This window comes from Lolium rigidum, chromosome 7 (genome assembly GCF_022539505.1).
Source record: "Lolium rigidum isolate FL_2022 chromosome 7, APGP_CSIRO_Lrig_0.1, whole genome shotgun sequence".
NCBI classification, from domain to species: Eukaryota; Viridiplantae; Streptophyta; class Magnoliopsida; order Poales; family Poaceae; genus Lolium; species Lolium rigidum.
In genome coordinates, this window is record NC_061514.1 from 295,072,213 (window position 1) to 295,091,121 (window position 18,909).

The 18,909-nt window shown below is 42.6% G+C and overlaps 1 protein-coding gene and 1 pseudogene across 3 annotated transcripts; both read left to right on the forward strand.

Moving 5' to 3' along the window:
• Nucleotides 1-357: 357 nt before the first annotated feature.
• LOC124678121 (probable E3 ubiquitin-protein ligase HIP1) lies at nt 358-6,699 on the forward strand. 3 transcript variants are annotated; one of them, XM_047214044.1, is made up of 7 exons: nt 358-482; nt 1,110-1,195; nt 1,931-3,735; nt 4,400-4,453; nt 5,235-5,327; nt 5,897-6,046; nt 6,232-6,699. In XM_047214044.1, the coding sequence occupies exons 3-7, from the start codon at nt 2,041-2,043 to the stop codon at nt 6,361-6,363; spliced, it is 2,124 nt and encodes a 707-aa protein (XP_047070000.1). In that variant the 5' UTR covers nt 358-482; nt 1,110-1,195; nt 1,931-2,040; the 3' UTR covers nt 6,364-6,699. The 3 variants fall into 3 exon arrangements, with proteins under 3 accessions (XP_047070000.1, XP_047070002.1, XP_047070001.1); XM_047214045.1 differs by having other exon boundaries at nt 383-482; nt 1,114-1,195; XM_047214046.1 differs by lacking the exon at nt 1,110-1,195 and having other exon boundaries at nt 371-482.
• A 114-nt stretch (nt 6,700-6,813) lies between these two features.
• The window catches only part of LOC124673013, a 65,055-nt pseudogene continuing 52,959 nt past the window's right edge, over nt 6,814-18,909 (forward strand).

Consider the following 18,909-nt stretch of genomic DNA (forward strand, 5'->3'; position numbering starts at 1 on the left):
AGGCCAATCCGAACGAAATCGAGGAACCGGAGGCGCGACTGGACCGGATTTCGCCGTCCAAATGTAAAAAACGGCTCGTGGGGCTTCTCGGAGAGACTAGTGGAGATGCTCTAATATCCAGGGATCGCTGGAGGATTTGTTTCTGCAAACAAAACACTCATCCATCTAGTCCACCACCGTCGATGTCGCTCACCCGACGGCTAGAATCATTCCACGCAGACAGCCCTTTCCCCCCACACACACACGCACGCACATACCCACCCACCCCGAAAACCGCCGGAGCCCACCCTCTCCGCCTATTTTTCCTCCTCGAGCGAGCCACGCGACGCAGCGGACCGGAGGAACCAGGCAGGCAGGCAGGCGGCCACCCCCTCCCCTCTCCCACCCGCCGCCGATCGTCGATCGATCGGGGCGCTGGGCCTCCGGTGGAAGGAAGGGAGCCGATCGGGAGGCGCGCCGGCCGGACCGACGGTTCTTTGTCCGTACGTTTCTTGGTTCCTGGCTTCTCTCTTGGTTTTGGTTTTAAGAGGATGGTGTGGAAGGGGGTGGATGTGCGCTTCTTGGAGGAAGGGGTGTGCCCTGCTGGGGCTGGATTGGGGGGCGGATGGGTTCGATTGGGGCGAGGCGTGCCGAGTGTCAAGATCTGCGCGGGGCGGATCTGGAGGCGGCCATTTCTTGTCGGTTCGTGGGTGGATTGGCCGGAATTTCGCCGATTCGGCTTCTTGTTGGGGTTGGAGCAGGTTTGTGGGAAGATTCCATGGTGACAAAATCGAGTCTTTGGCTTGGGTAGGCAGGATAGGGTTCTCCCGGTTTAGATTTTTTCATGGGGTTGTTTGTAGAAGACCATCGATGTGCCTAGGCTGCAGTATTGTTTGGAATTTTTGTACCCTGCCCCGAGCTCTAGAAATGGGCTGCGTGGCATGGGCATGGATGGAACTGGCGCCGAATCTCGGTACAAGTTTTATCCGTTTGCAGGCTCACGGACATTATTAACTGCTCCAAATTGTTAGAATTTAAGATTCGAATTGCATGTCTGTTATTTGAGTTTGAGAATCCACTGCAGACAGAAACTAATTAACCTGCGATATTTATTTCTTGTATGTATGAAGGCAGGGAGGCGGTTTCGTAGCCTTACCCAGCTGTCTGCAAGGGTTGCCACCGTTTGTCAATTCAATTGTTGCTCTTAGTACTTGAGGTATGTAGGCTGCCTACATCCCACATTGCTCCTTTTGGTTGGAATGGTGATGTGTTTGGAGGAGTGATGATTTATAGTGTATCCTAGTCCTAAGAGTATAATAGCGATACTTGATTCATAGAAACATGGTGATATATAACCTGATGTACTTATGTGCAGACTTTTCATATTTGCTATGGCAAAACCAAATGGAACCTTGTCCCGAGGTCTAGAAATGGATTGCATGCCATGAACATGAACAAAGCACACAATTTTTGGAGATGTCTCACCCTGTTAAAGGCTCACAAACAGTCAGGGTCGTTTCAAATTTATTAGAATTTTCGATCTAAATTGTTAGTTTATGATTGTTATGTACTTACGTGATCGCAAACCAAAGCAGCCTTTTTCATATTTTCTATACCAAAACTGAATGCTTACTGCAATTTTCACCAGTAAAAAATATTAGTTGTATCCTTTTATTTTGGTACTTCATCCATATTGAACATACAATTAACAAATGAGTTTAGTCCTAATTTATTCAGTATTTTGTTTTGTATGACTTGTCCCTAGCACTCTACCTTGATGATGTCGGTTCCATGCGCATTGCATATTTCTTCATGCTTCTCAACAAAGTAGGCATAGCGTCTGAATATAGTTTTTGTTAGTGCTGTTTCTTTTATTTTTATTACTTGCTTTATGTCGTGTATAATAACAGTACTGATTGCTTACTATTTTCCCTTTTGTTATACTTGCCAGGAATATCTACTTCAAGTTGTGAAGTGTTGCTTTTTAGCGGGTGATTGTTCATTCTACTGAAACCATTTGAGTATATATTCTCACCAAGTTACCAAGGAACACAGGCTTTGATGCAACATAACAGGATCACCATGTTGGCTTCCTCGGAAACATGCCACCTTGGTTCTAGTTCCACCAACCAGGTCATCGATCAGCAGAGTTTACTTGCCAGCAACCCCACCGTCGATGAAAATGACTTACTCCCAGACACCCTAGAGAGTGAGAACTACCCGCATTATGCGCTCAACAGTCACGAGGTAGGAATGCCGAGTGGTCAGCAAAATACAAGCTTGAGTTTATGGGATTCAGCTGGATCTAGCTCTATGGGCTTCCTAGGTGACCATGATAGCCTTTTACAGGCGAAAAGGGAAAATTTTGTGCCTTCTTTGTCCATAGGTGGCCCTTTGATTATCGAAGGGAGAAGACATGAAAGCAGTAGTTCGCTGCCTTCACACTTGAACATAGACCTGAACCTTAATCAGGCTGATCAATTTGAGTCCGGGAATGTTGACATGGGTCAAAGTAATGGACAATCTGGAATGCATGTTTTTCCTCTGAACAGAGGTCTTTCCACCGCTGAGCATGTTCTTCGTCGTCGTGAATTTTCTCCCAGTCTTATAAGAAACTCTTCGCATACTGGGAACCTTTTTGATGATACAGCTGGCCAAGAAGCCGGTGGAAGTTCTTCCCGTACTGTGAACCATTTTCGTTCATCTATCAAGAGAAAAAATATTGCTGGAAGTATTGCAGAGTCTTCTGCCAATGGGAGTTCACGTAATCGTCGACAAAATAATAATATGCTGCTATCTTTGCCATCCAGTCCTGAAAGTAATGATAATTTAAGTATGCCGACCTCTACACACTATGGTTTTTCGTTCCCTCCCGTAGAACAGTTGAACCATGATAATGATACCTCTGAAGATGCCATTTTCCCTGGTCCTTATACACTATCTGGTCATTTGCATGAAAATGAAAGATTCCTGAGAAATACACGGATGAGAATGAGTGCAAATGAGTATGATGAATCACTTCCTAACCTCCTGCCCGAGGGAAGTATCAGGTGTTCAGCTCGTCAGCCTGCACAGCAACTGTCTTCTATTACTCCAGTGCAACCTAGAGCAATGAGTTCTTCAGCAAGTTCTCATAACAGTGCTCATGTACCTGCTGTTGCTCAGTTCTCGCAAAGTTTGTGCCAACCTCCATCAAATGGTAATTTTGGTTCAAGAATAGGGAGTTCTTCCAGTTCTGCTGATACAATAAATTTGAGATCTGCTTCACAAGATCATGGTAGCAGCCTGACAAGAAGCAATCTCCATGAGCCTTTCTTGCTAGGTCCGTCGATGTTTTCTACAGACTCAACAAACTTGCTAGCTGCACCCGGAAGCAGAAGCAACCAGCAAAATTCCAGCTCCAGTTCCACACTTCGAGCTGCTGCAAATGTAGGACTGCAACAAGTTCCTGGGTTGAATGTACCTCAGCCAAGTTCAGCGGCAAGAGGTTCAACTGAAATACCCAGGAGATCCTCGCTTGCTGCTAGTGTTTCTCATTCCAGAAGTTCAAGCATTGCATTGCAGCATCGTGGGCATTCGTCTTCATTGCATGAGAATCGAAGCCAACAACAAGGAACGAGTTCTCGTGCAAGTCTGCAACACTACTCTAGGGCAGTTCCTTCCTCTATTGATAGGCAAAACACAGGCCACTTAGACCTTCAGTCTTTCATGCAGACCATAGCTGCTTCAAGGGAAGGAAGCAGGTCAATCTCAGAGGTATGCTTCCCTGGAGTTACCCCATTTAGTTCTTCTGTTCTTACTAGACGCTGATCTGGTTCATAAATAGTTACATATACTCCCTCCGTTCCTATATATAAGCCATATAGTTTTTTGAGAAAAAATCCAGAATATCAGGTTTATTGCGTTGCCCTACTTGTATGGACAATATTTTTGGAGATTTGATTAGGTTTACTTATCTTAAAAGATCATTGCTGCAAGTTTCCTTTGTCTTTATCTGGTTCTTTACTTTGATTATAAAATTTCTCGATGGGGCACTTAATTTTATCTGTTGAATAATAACTCACACTTAAGTCGTTCTTTCTGTGAAATTTGTTTCCATGTGAGCCATGCTATTTTCTTGCCTTGTATTTAGATTAATGCTGCTTAACATTTCTGTTATTTGTTTATAAATCTAAGTTAGTGCTATCGCTCTATGATGTATGCCAACTATTTCCTACCGTAGATGTGTTTTGGTATTTTAAGTGGTAGATTTTCTTAACCTCTATTGGTAAGGTAGTTTCAAATCAGATGTACCCTGGGTACCTCTGAGCTGATGCTGAGATGACTTACTTTTTTGTTCTGAATTCAGCATTTTCTAGCAATGTAAAATTTTGTTACTTACTTTTTTGCCCATATGTTTTTATTTTTATTTTTTGTACAGCTTCGCAGTGTGTTCGAACAACTTCGACAGGGAAGAAGTGCCGCTAGACTGGAGGTGAGAATGACTTCTTGTATATACTGTGTTACCTTAGAAATAATTATGTACTCCCTCCGGCCCTAAATACTTGTCGCAGGTTCAATGAATCTAGACACATTTTAGCCTACATTTGCCTCAACCTGCTACAAGTATTTAAGGCTGGAGGGAGTACTTATTATTATCTGGATCAGGTTCAAATTATGGAACTTAACATCCAATATTAGTGATGTTACGTTTTGTATTTAATTATACCTTCTACAACAACAATATTAGTTTGGTTGGACATACTAATCTTTAGATAAAAATGAATGCTACACCATAACATGTGAACTAAACTAAGCAACTACTTTTAACAACCAATTTGGGAACTCCTAAGTTCTAACTAGGTGGTAAAATTCTCCTGATACAAGTACTAGCTCCCATCCAGATAGTTCGTGTTCCTACTTACCCGGTGTCGCTTAACAAAATTTACATTGAGTTTTAAGCACTAAATATCCAGGCACAGCTGTTATGGTACAAGTTACTATAAGTGCAGTCTGAAAGCTCTTAACGAATCTTAACTCTTGTAGTTCAAAGTAATGAAGTGACCTTTTCTCTCTGAATTGAATATTTGGAGAAAGACAATATAGCTTTATTTGTAATTTTATGTCATGTACTCTGAACCACAACAAGTCTATCCTTTTTTGCACCATAACCATCCTATTTTACGCTATACATTTATATCATTCCACCATGATAAGTTAAAATGGTGAAAGACTGATCAATAGGCATCCAATTCTGATATTTTATTTTTGGGCAGGATTTTCTTGCTGATCGTTCACTTATCAGGAGAGCCAGTTTGATCGATAGGCATCGTGAGATGCGGCTTGATGTGGATAATATGTCATACGAGGTACTAAGCTTGTAGCAGCACTTTCCCTCATTTCCAGATCATAACTCTGTTATCCCTCCACCAGAGATCCTATCTCGGACTGGCCCGGTTACTGACTTTATCTTAAATATATGCCCATGCCATGTTTTTTCAGTTAAGCATAGTGCTTTCCTTCTCTTAAAAATCTTTTAAAAAAATTGAGTAGACAATATAGCTTGTGATGAAACTGCCTGGAGTTGGGCTTGGAACTAGTGATAAGGACAAAATAGCAATATGGAAATCTTTAGATATTTCTTTGTTATTTTCTAATTTGAATCAGCGAACAGTGATTCCAGGTGGGAACCAGTCATTCTGTGCAGGATCCAACAAATTCAGTTTCCCTATTTCAAATTTCATAACTAGTGCTGTACCGGTCAAGGCCCTGGGCTTTTCTAGTTCTCTGTCATTGCCACCTCTATGTGCTTCGAGCTGGTACTGAGTAATACATTGTAGCTAGTCCCATGGCGTGAAAGTTTGGTTTAAGTGGTAGCATTTGTATGACATTTGGTTGAATTTGTTTTTGATTATTGCAATTTGCTGTGTTTTTCCAGGAATTATTGGCACTTGGTGAGCGTATAGGGCATGTGAGTACTGGGCTTAGCGAGGAGAAAGTAATGAGTGGCTTGAAGCAGTGGAAGTATCTCCACATCCCTTTGGAGGTTGAACCTCCAACAGGCGTTGAACCATGCTGTATCTGCCAGGTAATTCAGAAGATCATGTTTTCTTTGCTTGCTGTGAGCCTTATGTTACTTTGGGTTGCCAACTTCTCTAATTGCTCTGAGCAATGATTAATCTTACCATGCGTGTGGCTGTTTGACTCATTTTGAACTTTAGGTCTATATGGTGAAACTATTGTCCCAAGTTAACTTACCTAGTACATATACAGGAGGACTATGCTGATGGCGAGGACATGGGCAGGGTGGACTGCGGGCATTACTTCCACACAGCGTGCATTAAGCAATGGCTCGTCATAAAGAACACTTGCCCGATTTGTAAAAAAGCAGCACTTGGTACCTAAGCAAACCGCACCCCTCCTGCGGAAGCCTGTTAAATCCGCAGGCATGCTCCTCATATTCCTCCCTTGTTAGACAGGCCAAGCTGTTGGTTGGTTATAAGTAGCAAGCATGCTACGCCTTTTCTCCTTGACGTGCAACGTGAAGGGCTCAGGCAGGTGGAACTTATACTATAGGTGGTGGTATCACTACATGGTGCTGCCTTACTGGATGGAATGGAAAGCCATACAAAAGCTGTAGTAGACCTGGACGGAGTTGGTTTTGCTCTTGTTCGGACCTGGAGTTGTTCCTCTAAATTTATTCAATGATATTCTATTTTAACCGGGGAGTATCCCCTCATATTTGCATGTTTTCTTAATCTCGCATTTTTCTCTGGTGGTTGGCTGTGCTTCGGATCGAGCTGATTGGCTCCCAATCCAGCAATCCATGCTGCTCAGAACTGAACTGTAAGCAACATGGGGAAAGAGTGGAAAGGAAGAAGTGACATTCATACATTGTCAGCATTTCTCTGCAATCTATCTGGAAAGGGCATGTTGCCTGTTTTACATCTGTCGTCTCTGCAACCAGTGTGCAAGGTATCCTCGTGCTACTTGAGAAATAATACATTTCAAATACATTTAAATTTGTGTGAGAAAATCCCTGAATTTTGTACGCGAGAAAGTACGACCAAGTGCATGCGTGCATGCTTGCCTATGTACAAAATTCAGGAATGAGAAATGAGAAAATACATATCTTCTTGAATCATATAGGATTGAAACACTACAATATATTAGTAACAATAATTGTTGGGCATCTTCCACAAGATCCAAAGTTAAAGCACAGTTGATCTTTCCTCGCGAATAGTTTCCTGACTATCAGCCACCAACAGAAAAGTGACAAGTGAGCGTCCGAATTCTCTAAAAAAACACTGACCTTCTCTAAAAAAAGACTGACAAAGGGAGCTAACTCTCTTCGCACGTGAAAAGTGGCGCGCTGTGGTCCTAGAAAATTAAAATTTCCTAGAAAATTAAAATTTCTAAGAAGTGATGATGTGGGCAAGTGTTGCGCTACCTCTTACGGCCCAACCAGGGGCTCATGAAGATCATCCATTGACCAAGGTGGGCCGTTAATTATGTCGGTTCCAAAGAAAGAATCTTGACGAACAAGCCAAGAAGACGAAGAAGCAAGGAAAGATTAGATGAAGAACATTTTGTAATCTAGTCGAACCCGGATAGAACTCTTGAGACCTGGCTCCCAATATAAGGGCTTGAGTTATGGACCTGCTATGTTCTGTTGTACTACTCTGAGGGATGTAATATTTGCGGATTGGTACTTCGCGAATGTTATATCAACGACTGGCATACTACAACATGCAGTGGTATGCAGGGTCACCACAGTTGGTATCAGAGCAAAAGCTTTGACCTTAGGTTGGAACCTAGTAAATGGGACGAAAACGTTAGGAGTCAAATAGGACTAGTAAAGAATTCTCTAAAAATATGGTGTATATTCAATTGAGAATACAACAATCATACTCCCTCCGTTCCATTCTATAGTGCGATAATTCTTTATTATCTCTATTATGATGCATTATTACTAATCTTATATTCTTTCTATTTCTACAGCCAACAATGGCAAGTTCATGTTCGGGACGAAACGTGAAAGTGATGGATTTCACACTGAGTGAATATGAAGGAGGACTCGCAGATATTCTCCGTGCCATGTTACTTGAATTTGGGTGTGATCCCCAGATTCAAGTCAAGAAATACATGTACTATGATGGTACTGTATTGGCAAAGTGTAGAGTATGGCTACGACTTCCCGAATCTTTGGGAATGAGCGTAGTTATGCCGGCAGGAGAAGCCAGAACCATCAACACCGCCTACCATATAGCTGTTATGAGAGCCATAACCGATATCCGGGAGCATAAGACGAAAGAGCTTATGGGTTCCGAATTCACCCACATTCCTCACATGGAGGAAGAGGATGATCCCATGCTGAACCATTTTAAATATGCCAAACGCAAACCAGTTGAAGCGGCAAAATACATGGACAATAGCCGTAACTTACTATCATTGTTATTTCAGTTGAACCGTCATTTGACGGGAGCACTGTGGTGACCCTGCATACCACTGCATGTTGTAGTATGCCAGCCGTTGATATAACATTCGCGAAGTACCAATCCGCAAATATTACATCCCTCAGAGTAGTACAACAGAACATAGCAGGTCCATAACTCATTCATACATTATTACAAACCATATATATACATATCATCTTGGAGCTCCTCTTGGGTCCTAAGAGGTTTACTCCTGGGTTCGAGGTGAACCCAACTTAGCTTACAATATAGAAGTTTCACGAGACTTAACATTTATTCTCTCGAGCAGCTAAGTATTAAGAGTTCGTGCTGCTCGGCTACTACTACTACTCGATACTTCTAGGCTTGGTCTCCTCCTGAAGCCTCCCCGGTTCCGTAGACTATGAGGTAGTCTACGCCTTCAATACCTCGAGAGAGGTCTGGTTCCTCATAGCCGATGATGTCGGCTCCTTCAGGGTTGTCGTTGTCCTCCTCCAGATGGTTCAGACAGTCTAAGCAGGGGATTTAAGAGTGGTATGAGTACGAGCGTACTCAACAAGTTCATATTAGGAAAGAGGTGTTTAATGCACTAACTACGGTACTAGACCAGAAAGTTTGATACCATGCAGGTTTTGATAACCATTTCTTCAAAAGGTTGTTTTTATTCAGAATAACTATGTCCGTCAGCCTTCACCGGTTGACTAGAACTTCATGGAGTTCCTTTCCGGCAGCGTTCGCAGTTCCAAATCCCGGAACAAGGAGTGATCGGTCACAATTCGTTACACTCGCAGAGGTGTGTTTCTTTACCCATAAGAGATCTTAACCTTGGTGCCAACCGGGCAGCTTTCCCGTCCACACTTCCTTTGGTGTGAGGCCCGGTATAAGGTCCTAGCCGTTCATATTCCTCCGCTACCTCGCACACCCACCCTTTGTTGCATACCCCGACCCTGGGTCCTCGTCGGTCCTCTTACACCAATTAAGGATGGACCCCGACCACGACAACAGTTTGGGACTCGTTAACCAAACTCCTTCGCCGGTAGCTGCAACCCAACATAGACCACTTACCGTGGGGAATTATAATGGGATCCCCACCCCACCGCTTGCCCAACCTGGGTCAAGTGTCTACGGTAAGCGCATTCGTTGATGTACGAGAGGTGGAAATACAATTGGCTACTCCGTCCCACTCCAGATCTTATGGTGAACACGGGTTTTACGGCACAAGAATCACTGGACGACATTTGTTGTTTAATCCTAGATGGATATAATCCCTCGCAATGGAACCTCCACCATATCAACACAATCCATGGTTCCATTGCCCACCACATAGTCATATTCATAGTTATGAAAATAGTGGTTTTGTTTTTTATGCAATAGTGATAAACATAGTACTTTGCAAGTAATTTGGTAAAACTACTCAAATGACATGAGCAAGCGATGAACTTGCTCGAACACCGCAAAGTGTTGCGGCTTGGATGGTGTGGACTGACCCTTGTCCTCTCGCTGCTGAAAAATAGCATCATTGTCCGATAAGGGCAATGGTTAAAGAAGCAATTATGCATGATTCGGCTTTTAGGGTTGTTTCCCCCCTCTTCCGGTGTTTATTATTTTAGGTAGAAGGTTAATACTAAGAACAATTTAGGGATACTCTGTTTAGGGTAAAATACAACCTGAAATGTTGTCAAGGTGTTTTTATAGTCCAAAGGTATTAATGGACTTATTTTCATTATTGAAAATAATATGTGTGATTTAAATAATTATTTAAATCATTAAATTAAGACTTATTCTTGATGGTCTTCAAAAATTCCCTTTGATATTTTATTCAGGTAGAGAATTTTATGCTGATCTATTTTCATATTTTTAATTATTTTTTTAGAGCTATCTTTAATTTTCTATGAATTTTTAAAGTTTTAGCATTTTTTGTGTCTTTTCACAAATAAACCAAAAATGCTAAAACTTTAAAAATTCATAGAAAATTAAATTTTCTATGAATTTTTAAAGTTTTAGCATTCAACAGTGAACCCTAGCTCAGCCATCGACCAAGCAGCTGGGTAAGCCACCAGAGATCAATAGCACTAGAACAGGAAGAACAACATTGCTGTTCTATCTGTCCAGATTCACCACAGAATCAAACCAAGAGCACAAGCACAAGGAGGAGCAGGGCAAGCACCAAATCACTGCTGAAGCAATCCTCTACACCAACACACTATTTCTAGGAGCTGGAGTGAGGTATAAATATGATCATGAACAGACCAAATGGTTATGTTCATAAATTGCACAGGCATGATCTCCAGCACACCAAAAGGGTAGATACCCTATGTTTGTGTCATCATCTGGCTACTAAGCCATTTGGTGCAAGCAAATATGGTAAAGGCCATTAGGAAATCATCCTATGGGAACAGCAGCTATGTAAATTAATGCATAACTGAAGAAATCCAACAACAGATGAAGACACAGCCAACCTAGCCCACACACTTAGCACCCACAGCTATCTGAGCCATCAGACATGATAGACTATCATGTGTCTATCTAGATTTATCAACACCAAAAGCAGCTGGCAACCAAAGATGGTTAGGCCAGTAAGCCATAATCCACCACAGCTAGCCACAGAGAAGGGGGGAGCTACCCTGACAGCACCAAGTGGCTGTCAAGGCCACCTCAACCCACAGCCAACACTTCCAGCCAGCACATCATCACCTAGAAGGGTTCAGAGTGGGCTAAGGTCCCCAACAAAGGTTGGCATCCCTCTAGCCCAAGCAAGCTAAATCTATATGATCATTACTGCTCAGCAGTTCACATCATTTATCCACTTAGCCAAGCAAAGTAACACAGATAAATGAATATACAAGAAATCAACACACCAGAGCTTTGCATATGATCCAGAGGATCACTGCAAGCATCAGGTTATGCATGAGCAAGCATCACCATACACCAGCATAAGCCAGTAGGTCACACAGCCACTAGGAAAAGCCTTAGTGGGGTTGGAACAGCAGTCCAGCATCAAGCAACTGATGATCAGTTGATCATCAGGGCTTGACAGAGCATGAAAATACATGCTAGAGCCAAGCCGAGCACCAACCATAGATCATATAAATTAAACAGCTACAGATCATGAACAAATGCATCACAGATAAGCAAATGCATGATTTACAATTGTATCCAGTAGCTCACCAACAAGATGTGGAGTTAGTTAGTCAATGCACAAGCTCAACCAAGATTTACAGTGAAGCCAAGTCCCAAGAGCACCACACAGATGGCACTGGTTCTTGCAAAGTTGCAAGAATTTACACATAGCCATCTAGCCAGGGCAAGATAATTGAATACACTTGAGAGTCTAACAAGAGTAGTAACAAGAACAGAAGCACAGGGAGAGATTCAAGCAAGAAATGCATAGCAGCAGAGCTACACACATCAGCATCACAAGCAATGGTATGGCCATTGAAGCAATGGCCAAGACCAGCAGATACACAGCAGCAGCATAGCAGCAGCAGCGCAATAGCACAGCCACACAGCACAGCAGCATGAGCACAAGCTAGCAAGCCGCAGCAGCAGCAGCGCATCGGCACGGCAAGCATCTCCACATGGAGGATGAGGCCAGTGGCCGAGCCAGACGTAGGAGAGAAGAGAGTAGAGCATAGAGGGAGAGAAGGAGGCGAAGGAGTACTCACTGGTGGTGCGTGACGAAGGGCGCAGCCATGGCGGCCACGGCGGCACACGCCGGGGGCACGACAGCGCCAGGCCAAGCCAAGCCACAGCAGCGCTGCAGCTACCAGCAACCACGGCGTGGTACACAGCCGCACCGCAGCGCCAGGAACATCGGCGGCGGCGAAACCGCCGCGGCAACACCACGGCGGCGTCGCAACATCTGATGCGCCGGTGAGCAACGCATCACCGTGCGGGTGAACGCGTCGGGGGCGAACGGAGATGGTGGCGAAGAGTAGATCGAGCCGGAGGATCTGGTGCGCCGTCGTGTGGCGGACCAGATCCGACGCATCTCATCGCCGATGATGGCCGGAGGTGGCCGGGATAATCCGGCGAAGGGGGCGGCGACGCGGGATCGCCAGAGAGACGCGAGAGGGTTAGGGTTTGGTCGCGCGTGAGAGGAGAGGGAGAAGTGAGGCTGGTCGAGCCGGACTAGGCCGGTTGGTTCGACCAAACCCACTGGGTTGCACCGACAGGTGGGCCCAGGGGCAATTGTGTCTTTTCACAAATAAACCAAAAAAAAAGCTGAAACTTTAAAAAATTCATAGAAAATTAAAGATAGCTCTAAAAAATAATTAAAAATATGAAAATAGATCAGCATAAAATTCTCTACCTGAATAAAATATCAAAGGGAATTTTTAAAGACCATCAAGAATAAGTCTTAATTTGATGATTTAAATAATTATTTAAATCACACATATTATTTTCAATAAGGAAAATAAGTCCATTAATACCTTTGGACTATAAAAACACCTTGACAACATTTCAAGGTTGTATTTTACCCTAAACAGAGTATCCCTAAATTGTTCTTAGTATTAACCTTCTACCTAAAATAATAAACACCGGAAGAGGGGGGAAGCAACCCTAAAAGCCGAATCATGCATAATTGCTTCTTTAACCATTGCCCTTATCGGACAATGATGCTATTTTTCAGCAGCAGAGGACAAGGGTCAGTCCCCACCATCCAACTGCAACACTTTGCAGTGTTCAGGCAAGTTCATCGCTTGCTCATGTCATTTGAGTATTTTTACCAAATTATTTGTCAAGTACTATGTTTATCACTATTGCATAAAAAGCAAAACCACTATTTTCATAATTATGAATATGACTATGTGGTGGGCAATGGAACCATGGATTGTGTTGATATGGTGGAGGTTCCATTGCAAGGGTTTATATCCATCTAGGATTAAACAACAAATGTCGTCCAGTGATTCTTGTGCCGTAAAACTCGTGTTAACCATAAGATCTGGAGTGTGACGAAGTAGCCAATTATATTTCCACCTCTCGTACATCAACGGATGCGCTTACCGTAGACACTTGACCTAGGTTGGGCAAGCGGTGGGGTGGGGATCCCATTCTAATTCCCCACGGTAAGTGGTCTATGATGGGTTGCAGCTACCGGCGAAGGAGTTTGGTTAACGAGTCCCAAACTGTTGTCGTGGTCGGGGTCCATCCTTAATTGGTATAAGAGGACCGACGAGGACCCAGGGTCGGGGTATGCAACAAAGGGTGGGTGTGCGAGGTAGCGGAGGAATATGAACGGCTAGGACCTTATACCGGGCCTCACACCAAAGGAAGTGTGGACGGGAACATATGCCCGGTTGGCACCAAAGTTAAGATCTCTTATGGGTAAAGCAACACACTGATGTCTACAGGTGCTTCTATTCTTGTAGACAGTGTTGGGCCTCCAAGAGCAGAGGTTTGTAGAACAGCAGCAAGTTTCCCTTAAGTGGATTACCAAGGTTTATCGAACTCAGGGAGGAAGAGGTCAAAGATATCCCTCTCATGCAACCCCGCAACCACAAAGCAAGAAGTCTCTTGTGTCCCCAACACACCTAATAGGTGCACTAGTTCGGCGAAGAGATAGTGAAATACAAGTGGTATGAATGAATATGAGCAGTAGTACGGCGCCGAGAAAATAGCTTATCGGCGTGCGATTGATGGTAGTAATATTGTAGGAAGTAAACAAGCAGTAGTAACGCAGCGAGTAGTAACGCGATGAAACGAGTAAACAAGCAGCGATAGCGATATTTAGGAACAAGGCCTAGGGATTAGACTTTCACTAGTGGACACTCTCAACTTTGATCACATAACGAGAATAGATAAATGCATACTCTACACTCTCTTGTTGGATGATGAACACATTGCGTAGGATTACACGAACCCTCAATGCCGGAGTTAACAAGCTCCACAATTAAATGTTCATATTTAAATAACCTTAGAGTGCATGAAAGATCGAAACGACTAAACCAAGTACTAACATAGCATGCACATTGTCACCTTCACGCATGTAGGAGGAATAGATCACATCAATACCATCATAGCAATAGTTAACTTCATAATCTACAAGAGATCATAATCATAGCCTACGCCAAGTACTAACACGAGTGCACACACTGTCACCATTACACCGTGTAGGAGGAATAAACTACTTTAATAACATTACTAGAGTAGCACATGGATAAATTGTGATACAAAACACATTGCAATCATAAAGGGATATAAATAAGCACTTCACTATGCCATTCATAACAGTGAATAAGTATTCTGTGAAATATAGCCTAAGAGACCCACACGGTGCACACACTGTCACCTTTACACACGTGGGACAAGGAGTCTCCAGAGATCACATAAGTAAAACTCACTTGACTAGCACAATGACATCTAGATTACAAGCATCATCATATGAATCTCAATCATGTAAGGCAGCTCATGAGATTATTGTATTGAAGTATATAGGAGAGAGATGAACCACATAGCTACCGGTACAGCCCCGAGCCTCAATGGAGAACTACTCCCTCCTCATGGGAGCAGCAGCGGTGATGAAGATGGCGGTGGAGATGGCAGCGGTGTCGATGGAGAAGCCTTCCGGGGGCACTTCCCCGTCCGGCAGGGTGCCGGAACAGAGACTCCTGTCCCCCAGATCTTGGCTTCGCGATGGCGGCGGCTCTGGAAGGTTTCGCGTACCGTGGCTTCCTCCGTAAGGGTTTTCGACGCAGGGGCTTTATATAGGCGAAAGGGCAGCGTCAGAAGGTCGAAGGGGCGACGGCGCCATAGGGCCGCGCGACCAGGGGGTGGGCCGCGCCGGCCTATCATCTGGGGCCTGTGTGGCCCCCCTCTGGCGGCTCTCGGGTGTTCTGGATGCTTCCGGGCAAAATAGGAACCTGGGCGTTGATTTCGTCCAATTCCGAGAATATTTCGTTACTAGGATTTCGAAACCAAAAACAGCGAGAAAACGAGAACCGGCACTTCGGCATCTTGTTAATAGGTTAGTTCCGAGAAAATGCGTAAATACGACATATAATGTGCATAAAACATGTAGATATCATCAATAATGTAGCATGGAACATAAGAAATTATCGATACGTTGGAGACGTATCGGCATCCCTAAGCTTAGTTCCGCTCGTCCCGAGCAGGTAAAACGATAACAAAGATAATTTCTGAAGTGACATGCCATCATAATCTTGATCATACTATTTGTAAACATATGTAATGAATGCAGCGATCAAAACAATGGTAATGACATGAGTAAACAAATGAATCATAAAGCAAAGACTTTTCATGAATAGTACTTCAAGACAAGCATAAATAAGTCTTGCATAAGAGTTAACTCATAAAGCAATAAATCAAAGTAAAGGTATTGAAGCAACACAAAGGAAGATTAAGTTTCAGCGGTTGCTTTCAACTTATAACATGTATATCTCATGGATATTGTCAACATAAAGTAATATAACAAGTGCAATATGCAAGTATGTAGGAATCAATGCACAGTTCACACAAGTGTTTGCTTCTTGAGGTGGAGAGAGATAGGTAAACTGACTCAACAATAAAAGTAAAAGAAAGGCCCTTCGAAGAGGGAAGCATCGATTGCTATATTTGTGCTAGAGCTTTTATTTTGAAAACATAAAGAGAGCATAAAAATAAAGTTTTGAGAGGTGTTTGTTGTTGTCAACGAATGGTAGTGGGTACTCTAACCCCCTTGCCAGACAAACCTTCAAAGAGCGGCTCCCATTTTATTTTATTTTTGGGTGGCACTCCTTCCAACCTTTCTTTCACAAACCATGGCTAACCGAATCCTCGGGTGCCCGCCAACAATCTCATACCATGAAGGAGTGCCTTTTTATTTTAGTTTTATTATGTTGACACTCCTCCCCACCTTTGCTTTCTCAAGCCATGGCTAACCGAATCCTTCGGGTGCCGTCCAACAATCACATACCATGGAGGAGTGTCTATTTTTGTTAATTAATTTGGGACTCGGGAATCCCATTGCCGACTCTTTTTGCAAAATTATTGGATAAGCGGATGAAGTCACTAGTCCATTGGTGAAAGTTGCCCAACAAGATTGAAAGATAAACACCACATACTTCCTCATGAGCTATAAAACATTGACACAAATCAGAGGTGATAAATTTTGAATTGTTTAAAGGTAGCACTCAAGCAATTTACTTTGGAATGGCGGAGAAATACCATGTAGTAGGTAGGTATGGTGGACACAAATGGCATAGTGGTTGGCTCAAGGATTTGGATGCATGAGAAGTAATCCCTCTCGATACAAGGTTTAGGCTAGCAAGGTTATTTGAAGCAAACTCAAGGATGAACCGGTGCAGCAAAACTCACATAAAAGACATATTTTAAATATTATAAGACTCTACACCGTCTTCCTTGTTGTTCAAAACTCGATACTAGATATTATCTAGACCTTAGAGAGACCAAATATGTAAACCAAATTTTAGCAAGCTCTATGTATTTCTTCATTAATGGGTGCAAAGCATATGATGCAAGAGCTTAAACATGAGCACAACAATTTCCAAGTATCACATTATCCAAGACATTTTAGAATTACTACACGTAGCATTTTCCAATTCCAACCATATAACAATATAACAAAGAGGAAACTTCGCCATGAATATTATGAGCTAAGAACACATGTGTTCATACGAACCAGCGGAGCGTGTCTCTCTCCCACAAAAGGATGAACTTATTCAGATAACTAAGATAACAAAACAAAAATAAAAGCACACACAGACGCTCCAAGTAAAGTACATAAGATGTGACCGAATAAAAATATAGTTTCAAGAGAAGGAACCTGATACTTTGTCGATGAAGAAGGGGATGCCTTGGGCATCCCCAAGCTTAGACGCTTGAGTCTTCTTAGAATATGCAGGGATGAACCACGGGGGCATCCCCAAGCTTAGACCTTTCACTCCTCTTGATCATAGTATATCATACTCCTCTCTTGACCCTTGAAAACTTCCTTCACACCAAACTTCAAGCAAACTCATTAGAGGGTTAGTGCATAATCAAAATTCACATGTTCAGAGGTGACACAATCATTCTTAACACTTCTGGACATTGCACATAACTTCTGAAAGTTAATGGAACAAAGAAACTCATTCAACTTAACAAAAGCGGCAATGCGAAATAAAAGGCAGAATCTGTCAAAAACATAACAGTCCGTAAAGACGAATTTTAAATGGCACCAGACTTGCTCAAACGGAAAAACTCAAAACTAATGAAAGTTGCGTACATATCTGCGGATCACGCTCGTAAATTGGCAGATTTTTTCGAATTTTCTACAGAGACTTGTGCCAGAATTCGTGACAGACAGCAATGCTGTTTCTGCGCAGTGATCCCAAATATAACATCAACTTTAACATAGAAACTTTACTTGGCACAAAAACATGATAAGGAGAGGTTGCTACAGTAGTAAACAACTTCCAAGACTCAAACATAAAACAAAGTACTTTAGTAAAAAAAAACACATGGGTTATCTCCCAAGAAGTTCTTTCTTTATAGCCATTAAGATGGGCTCAGCAGTTTTTATGATGCACTCGCAAGAAATAGAAGTTGAAGCAAAAGAGAGCATCGAGAAGCAAATTCAAAACACATTTAAGTCTAACATGCTTCCTATGCATAGGAATCTTGTAAATAAACAAGTTCATGAAGAGCAAAGTAACAAGCATAGGAAGATAAAACAAGTGTAGCTTCAAAAATTTCAGCACATAGAGAGGCATTTTAGTAACATAAAAATTTCTACAACCATATTTTCCTCTCTCATAATAACTTTCGGTAGCATCATGAGCAAACTCAACAATATAACTATCACATAAAGCATTCTTATCATGAGTCTCATGCATAAAATAATTACTACTCCCAACATAGGCATAGTCATTCTTATTAATTGTAGTGGGAGCAAATTCAACAAAGTAGCTATCAAATATAGGAGGTATATTGTAATCATAATCAAATTTATCCTCCATAACAGGTGGTAACAAAAGACTACTATCATTATAATCATCATAAATGGGAGGCAAAGTATCATCAAAGTAAATATTCTCCTCAATGCTTGGGGGACTAAAAATATCATGCTCATCAAAGCCAGCTTCCCCAAGCTTAGAATTTTCCATAGCATTAGCAACAATAGTGTTCAAAGCATTCATATTAATATGTTCCATGGGTTTTTTAATTTTCGCATCAAACCATCCATGTCTTAAATCAGGAAATAGAATAAGAAGCTCATTGTTGTCCATTATGCCTAACTAGTGTAAACAAGAAACCAAATGTCGCAATTGCGTAGTCTAAAGGAAATAGCTCCGAGCACACACACAATGGTGCCGGAAAAGTATCGTTACACCGGAACCGGAGTATGAGTGCCTTTTACCTTTCCTCCCGAGCAACGGCGCCGGAAAAGTGCTTGATGTCTACGGGTGCTTCTATTCTTGTAGACAGTGTTGGGCCTCCAAGAGCAGAGGTTTGTAGAACAGCAGCAAGTTTCCCTTAAGTGGATTACCCAAGGTTT

What these genes read in the sequence shown, in the direction of transcription:
- LOC124678121 (XM_047214044.1), top strand. Translation starts at nt 2,041, where the DNA reads ATGCAACATAACAGGATCACCATGTTGGCTTCCTCGGAAACATGCCAC. An exon ending in GAAGTGCCGCTAGACTGGAG is followed by an intron (nt 4,454 to 5,234) that starts GTGAGAATGACT and finishes ATTTTTGGGCAG; the next exon opens with GATTTTCTTGCTGATCGTTC. An exon ending in AACCATGCTGTATCTGCCAG is followed by an intron (nt 6,047 to 6,231) that starts GTAATTCAGAAG and finishes GTACATATACAG; the next exon opens with GAGGACTATGCTGATGGCGA.